Raw genomic sequence first — 8,101 nt, forward strand, 5'->3', positions numbered from 1 at the left:
TGCGCAGCAAAAACCGTTAACCGAGTTTAGGGCCTTTCTTTCTTTCTTTTCTTTTCTTCCACCGTACTTTCGGTGATTCTGCTTATGTCATGGTTTGCGGTGACACGAAGAAAATTGTCACTTTATACCTTCGAACATACATACATAGATATAATCACGTCTATATCCCTTGCGGGGTTGACAGAGCCAACAGTCTTGAAAAGATTGATTGGCAACATTCAGCTATCTGGCTTTAAAATAGAATTGAGATTCAAATTGTGACAGGTTGCCAGCCCAACGCCTAAAAGGAGAATCCCAAGTTTATAAGCCTATACCATAGTCGCCTTTTACGACATCCACGGGAAAGAGATGGAGTGGTCCTATGTCCTAACTATGCCAATATCAACTCAGTTTACGGTTTGAGTGAGTAGTGTTTCAATTGATCGAGAATAATTATAACAGTTATTTTGCTTAGGTATATATTTAAATTATTTCACAATATTACGTAACATTTTTTGTAGTCAAATTAATTTCTTTGAGAATAAAAAAAGTCATATTCGACAAAGCAAAAGTCGTTGTCGTTGTCGTCTAGACAAACAAAAAATAAATATATAAATATACCTAGTTAACTTCGTATGTTCGTGGTAACAGCCAATATATCAACTGTTAGGTATATTTCGAGAAAGATGCAGTATTTTATATTTTAAACAAAAATATATATTTTAATTAAAATATCACAAAAAAGCCAGCTTTTACTCAGAAACATACGGTAAATGCGGATCAAAGAGATGTGTTTCCTATCAATATTAATGTATTTTCCCTGGCCAAAAAGATGGATGTATTATAAAAAATTCTGAACTGGTTTATATAAAATTTGTATGATAATACCTCGAGATAAATATTTATTGCGTAGAATTGCCAAATAAGTCTAGATATGCATTAATGAGTTGACTGTGAAGCTGTACAGCTGAACGTGGCCTATTAGTCTCTTTAAGACTGTTGGCTCTGTTTACACCGCAAGGGATACAGACGTGATTGTATGTATGTAAAGTGGGACAGGGCCGACCTCGTCGAATTTTCAAGAAAGTTGGAATGACTTAAAAAAAGGGAGATGATAGGAGTACCCGTAATCGTCGAACATGCTTGAAAAGAGTAATGAGTGTGGAGGAAGCGGGAGAATATAAGGATCGTAGCAAGTGGAAACCCGTTGACACTACTACCCCAATGGGAGACAGACGTGATGGTTTGTGAGTATAAGCATTTATAAAATTTAGTTGCATTTAGGTACATTTCTAATTTACTCCGTTCTGTCAGTGATCTTTGGTCGCAACATGTGATTTTATTATTTTTATTATTGTAAACAATCTAATGTCACCTTTGCGCCAAATGAAGATTACTTTTTGTTACTTACTTTCTTTTTGTCTATCTTGTCAAAGAAAAGATCAAAACATTGATTAATTTTTTTTAAGTAAAAAATAACATTTTGACGATAATATATAATCCGAACAATGCTGAACTGTAAAGTTTAAAAACATTAAAAAAACTAATAACCTTTTAAATCAAATAGATTCAATAACGAATATTTAAAAATACGGCCTGTTTTTCACGCAGTAGATGGGATTTCCTTTGTACGAATTAATCGGATTTACGGAGGACGGAGCACGCAGTGCCGTGTGGTTCCCGGCACCAGTACAAAAAAGAATTGGATCACTGCATCACTTTCCCATGGATGTCGTAAAAGGCGACTAAGGGATAGGCTTACAACTTGGGATTCTTTATTAGGCGATGATGGGCTAGCAACCTATCACTATTTGAATCTCAACCTATCATTAAACCAAATAGCTGAAAGTGGCCTGTCAGTCTTTTCATGACTGTTCGCTCTGTCTAGCCCAGATATAGACGTGACCATATGTATGTATGTATGTAAGCGGATTCAATGCATCGATTGTAAGTGTATCCGCAGGGGAGAATAGGTATAGTATGTATGTTGTTATGTAAGTCATGCGTTAGGTTTGACATCTAATTGTCAGAAAGTGCAGGTTTCCTCATGATGTTTTCCCTCATCATAAGACAGTGAATCAAGTTTCATTATGACAGCACAATTTCTAATGCAACGACAGCTAACTAATAACTATACATTGTAAGCCTTTCAAAGCATTTCCTATGAAAGCAGAAATCAGTCTCGAATCGGATTTATTTCTATTTCAGTCCCTGAAGACGTCTCTTTTGATTATGGCTGGTTATGAGTATTACCACTACATATTATAAAGCAAAGCCGCTTCCCGCATCTGTCCCTATGTTTGTGTGTATATATGTATGTTTAGATCTTATAAACTTAATGACGGATATTGATGCAGTTTCGAAATGGACCTAAAACATGTTCAGTCTGAGTAAAATTTTCTATGCAAAACTAACTCAAATAAAAAAAAAAAATTTATTTAAATGCGACATGTCGAACTTCACTTATTGTCATATCTTTAAACCAAGTTGAGCGACGCTTCCAAAGCGTTTATGCAGATGAAGCGTTGACAAACAGTACTACAGCGTTTTCTTCAATAACGTCAACTTCACAATTATCCAAATCTTTGAATCAGAAATCGACGATAAATATGATGAAATGCATTTATTGAAATTAAAGAAATAAAAAGTTAATGGAATGCCATATTAAAAAAAAAATATGTGCAGAATGTACTGAATTTTAATTTAAAGTAGTTATTGAGCGCTTTTTTCAGCTACTTTTATAAGAAAAGACGTTGCCCGCGCCTTTTTCCTTTTGAGAATATTCAATTCAATTCAGTAGTTGACGCGTGAACGAATAACACAATCTTTCACATTTAAAAGTAAAATTCAGATAATAGAATGACAGGATTCGAACGAATAATCATTATAATGTATCCCTCGTAGGATTGTTCCCGTAATATCCAATAATCCCGACAGACTAACAACAAAAAAAATCCAACAAAAATATTGACAATATAAAAGGTAGCAGTAATGAATTACTATATTCTCAAAGGCGAAACCGAATGTTGATTTAATATAAAGGATTGATATCTTTTTTTATATTATTTCTGTCTTTATTCTTATCACAACTGAGTCGTGTTTTCCAATTTATCTAGCTAGTATTTTGGAAAAATCATTTTGTCAACCGCATAAAAAATATTGTAGATTCAGTTGAATTCAGTTCAGCGGTATGTCTTTTTTGTAAGTTTGGTATGCGAAATACTCGGTGGAATAAAAACAGATTTTTTCGATTATTTTTCGTTTGAAGCACTACATATCCGATATAATTTTTTTCCTTTTATTCCATCTAGTGCTACCGGCAGGTCAATTGTCAAACGGTTTGGATATGTTTACTAATTTGTTATACTGATAGATCAAACTATTTGGGAACCTAGATTTTATTACTAGTGGAACTACTGATGTACAACTAAAAGAAGAAAAACAGACGATCGAGATTAGAAATTAGAAGAAATCTAGGGTAATCTAATCTAGGGGGAATCTCTTAATTTCATGGGCATGCCTTTGTCTTATTACTTATATGTACTGCGCCAATCGCCTTTCTATTTAAATTTACTCCCACCCTAAGGTTGTCTGGAAGAGATTGCTTTAGCGATAAGTCCGCCTTTGTACCTCATTACCTGTGTTTTTTTTTCGGTTTTTCTTTTCTTCTTATCGTGCAATAAAGAGTCTATCAATCTATCTATCTATAGTATATTATAAAAAAAGCTACTCTCCCTAAGCTTAACTTTATAGTTCTTGTATAAAAAGTTGAAAGTCATAAGGTAAAAGAAGAAATTTATAAGTAATATATTCAGTCGCGCGCGCGCAGCCTCCGGTGCCGTGCGTTTTATCGGATGCGAAATTACGTGTCGTAAAAATGTCGTGTACCGTGAAATGTGTTAGCTGTAACATTGTTATTGATGAGCTATTAGCTTATCTCAGAGCGAAGTTGTCCAGTGCCGATGAAGAGACTCTGGTCAGAATTTGTACAGCAACGTTCTCCAGCGAGGATATTCAAAAGTCCCACCGTTTGCTGTTTGAATCTGTGCCATCAGATGTGCGTAAAATTATTCGGAAAGGAAAAGGAAAAGAAGATCGACTGGTTTATGATATGTTGCACTTTTTAAAAGTGACTGAACCAGATGCCTTGCCGATCTTTGTAGCCCGGAACCTGGAGAAGTTACCGCCAATAACCCTTGACCACTTGGATGTCTCTAAGCTTTTAAAAGACATAGCAGTTTTACAAGCGGATATTAAGCAAATACAGTCTTCGTATGTGACCGTTGAGCAGCTTGAATGCGTGAAAAAAGATTGTATTAGCTACAAAACTGTATCGCCGCCTTTCTCAGCTGCTAAAGTAAACATGAAGAGAGGTGCATATCGTGACAGTGGACCGGAAGGTTTGTCTCTTTTTGATGAATCGTGTGTTATCAATGACGATAATAATCGCAGCTGCTCAAATGATTATAGTTTGCATTATAGAAGCATCAATAAAGAACAATCAGAGGGTAGGAACCGCGTACCGCTCGATACAAAATTAGCATCGGCTTCAAAACCGTTATCTGAGCGCGCTCCGACCGATGAAGCGAACGATGATTCACACTCGCAGCGTAGTGTTATCGACCTACCTCAGCTGACAACCGATCAGCTGACTGGCGGCGGCGGCGTGTTGTCAACTACTAATGAGACATACGCTCAGGCATCAATGAAGTCGAACAATGAGTGGTCTGTTGTCCGGAAAAAGAAAACTAGATCGAAAAACCGTGTTGAAGGCAAGTCCGGCACCGTCGTAGTTGAAACTGGCGAAATGTTTAGAGCGGCGGTACGAAAGTTTCCCGTCTTTATAACGAACGTTCATCAGGATACTTGTCAATCTGATATAGAAAAGTACATTCTTAAGATGACAGGGGAAACTGTTCAACTGGAAAAGATTGAAATTAGGCGACAATGTGACTACAAAGCATATAAATTTTTCGTGCCTTGTAACAAACTAACGTTATTCCTTGATGAGAAGATATGGCCCGAAGGAATAATTTTTCGTCGTTTCATAAATTTTAAACTGAAGCGTAATGTAACTTCTGATGAAAAAGGCGGCCCATCAAAATAATTAATATGGATACATACAAGTTTGTTACATTCAACTGTAAGAATGTGAAACGTTCGTTAGATAGTATTCGTGATCTTTGTAAGACACAACAAATTGTAGCTTTACAAGAAACGTGGTTATTCACTGAGGAATTGTTATTTTTGAATACAATAAATAGCGACTTTAGCTACACTGGAGTATCTGCAATGGACACGTCGTCAGGCCCGCTCCGGGGTCGACCCTACGGCGGTGTGGCTCTCCTGTGGGATCGCAAAGTGTTCGATAATGTAGTCGTTGTGCAGTGTAATAATCCGCGTATTTGTGCTATAAAAGTAGTAATAAAGGAAAGGTCATTTCTTGTGTTCAGTGTCTATATGCCTACGGACGAGTTGGTAAACTTAGCTGACTTCACGGATATTTTAAGTTCGGTAAGTGCTATAATAGACAGCTGTAGCGTAGACTGTGCTTACATATTAGGTGATTATAATGCCCATCCACATGAACAGTTTTATCATGAATTAATAAACTTTTCTACAGACCAGGAATGGTCTTGTGTGGACTTTGACATTCTTGGTATATCTTCTGATACATACACCTATGTCAGTGACATAAACGGTGCTAGGAGGTGGCTTGACCACTGTATGGTGACGAAAGCAGCTTTAAAGTCTGTTCAAAATGTTTTTGTTATTTGTGACGTTTTTTGGTCGGATCACTACCCGCTCGTAATAGAATGCAATCTAGATGTCGTTTTACCTTTTAGATGTTCTAATATTTTATTACATAATAATGTTGTCTGGGGTGAACGCACACCTGCACAAATTGACTTGTATCAGAATGAATGTCATAATAGGTTGAAGCTAATTGACCTTCCTTCCGAGCTGCTTGAATGTAGTGACAGAATGTGTCAGAATTCTAGTCATAAAATTGTAATTGATAGGTTTTATAATAATATTGTGCAGGCCCTTAAAGACTCGGCTTCATTGTCCTGGAAGGAAAAAAAACCTGCCAAAAAGGTTGTTGTGGGCTGGAATAGGCATGTGGCTGAGGCTCACGGGCTGGCTCGGTTAAAATTCCAAACGTGGGTTTTGCTGGGAAAACCTAAGTACGGTATTGCATACAAAGAATTGTGTGAATCTCGCAAAGTATTTAAGTCTCGTTTAAAGTGGTGCCAGGACCATGAGACTCAGATAAAAATGGACATCCTGGCCTCCTACCATTCCAAGAAGGACTTCCGTTCATTTTGGAAAAATACGAATCGCTTGCAATGTAAACCGAATCAGCCCGTGAGCGTTGGCGGTGTTAGTGATCCCGCGAGTATTGCTGATCTTTTTGTTGATCATTTTACTATTAAGTCGCCTCTCGGCCCTTCACAGTCGATACTGAATGTTGCGCCCGACGTGAAAAGGGAACTGTCTTTTTCAGTTAAGGATATAGCTCTGTTGGTGAAATCGATGTCCCGGGGTAAATCACCTGGCCGCGACGGGCTCAGCATTGAGCATCTCAAATTTGCGGGTCCGCATTTGCCGCGAGTTCTATTTTTACTATTTAATTTTTGCTTGGGTCATGGGTACATGCCTCAGGAAATGATTCGTACAATAGTAGTACCTATAGTGAAAAATAAGACAGGCGATCTCGGGGATAAATGTAATTACAGGCCTATTTCGTTGGCCACGGTTATATCAAAGGTATTTGATGGCGTGCTTAATATCCGGTTAAACAAATGTGTAAAACTGCACGATAATCAGCATACATACATACATAAAATCACGCCTCTTTCCCGGAGGGGTAGGCAGAGACTACCTCTTTCCACTTGCCACGATCTCTGCATACTTCTTTCGCTTCGTCCACATTCATAACTCTCTTCATACAAGCTCGGCGGTTTCGGGTACTTTTGACCTGACCCGTTACCAGGACGTCCTTAATTTGATCAAGATACGTTCGTCTAGGTCTTCCCACTCCGACCTTTCCCTCCACACTCTCCTTGTATATCTGCTTAGTCAACCTGCTTTCATTCATCCTCTCCACATGACCGAACCATCTTAACATACCCTTTTCTATTCCTGTAACCACATCTTCTTTCACATCACAACATTCCCTTATCACGCTGTTCCTTATCCTGTCACTCAATTTCACACCCATCATACTCCTTAACGCTCTCATTTCCACTGCATTTATTCTGCTTTCATGCTTCTTTTGCCATACCCAACTTTCACTCCCATACATTAATGTCGGGACCAACACGCCCCTGTGCACAGCCAGTCGAGCCTTTTTGGATAGTTTCTGACTGCTCATAAAGGCATGCAAAGCTCCATTCACCATGTTCCCCGCGTTCACTCTCCTTTCAATATCACTATCATACTTGCCATCTGATGTAAACTTTGATCCTAGATATACAAACTCTTTCACTTGCTCCACTTTTTCTCCTCCAATCAAAATATTACATGCTGTCATTTCTTTCTCCATTTCAAAAACCAGTGTTTTAGTTTTACTTACGTTCACTTTCATTCCTTTCTCTTTTAAAGCTTCATGCATACAGTTTACCATCTCCTGTAACTCCTCCGCTGATGACGCCAGTATAACCTGATCGTCGGCATAGAGCAGACATTTGACGAGTAACTCATTCATCCTTAATCCACTTTTAGACTCTTTCAAATCTGTCAAACAGCTATCCATAAATAGGTTGAACAGCCACGGTGACGCAACACATCCTTGCCTAACGCCTTTCTCAATCTTAAACCACTCAGTGTGCGCTCCGTTTATCCTGACACAAGCACTCGAATCCTCATATAAGGATTTCAGTGCTCGTATTAAGAGACTGCTCACCCCATGCATAGAAAGTGCTGACCACAATTCATTCCTCTCAACTCTGTCATAGGCCTTTTCCAGATCTACGAATGTGCAATAGACTTTTTGACTCTTGGCCAAAAACTTTTCGGCTATGCACCGCAAGGAAAAGACCTGATCAGTACATCCCATTCCCTTTCGAAATCCCGCTTGAGCATCCCATATTTTGTCATCAGTTTCATTCCTGACTCT

General features: G+C 38.2%; 1 protein-coding gene across 1 annotated transcript; it reads left to right on the forward strand.

Annotated features, from left to right (window-relative positions):
- Nucleotides 1-3,856: 3,856 nt before the first annotated feature.
- LOC132901906 (uncharacterized) lies at nucleotides 3,857-5,086 on the forward strand. Its single transcript, XM_060945086.1, has one exon. It carries the CDS (start codon nucleotides 3,857-3,859, stop codon nucleotides 5,084-5,086), a length of 1,230 nt encoding a protein of 409 aa, XP_060801069.1.
- Nucleotides 5,087-8,101: the final 3,015 nt, after the last annotated feature.

The sequence above is a fragment of the Amyelois transitella genome, chromosome 7, assembly GCF_032362555.1.
Source record: "Amyelois transitella isolate CPQ chromosome 7, ilAmyTran1.1, whole genome shotgun sequence".
NCBI classification, from domain to species: domain Eukaryota; kingdom Metazoa; phylum Arthropoda; class Insecta; order Lepidoptera; family Pyralidae; genus Amyelois; species Amyelois transitella.

Excerpts from the sequence above, each read along its gene's own strand:
- LOC132901906 (XM_060945086.1), top strand. The coding sequence starts at position 3,857 with ATGTCGTGTACCGTGAAATGTGTTAGCTGTAACATTGTTATTGATGAG.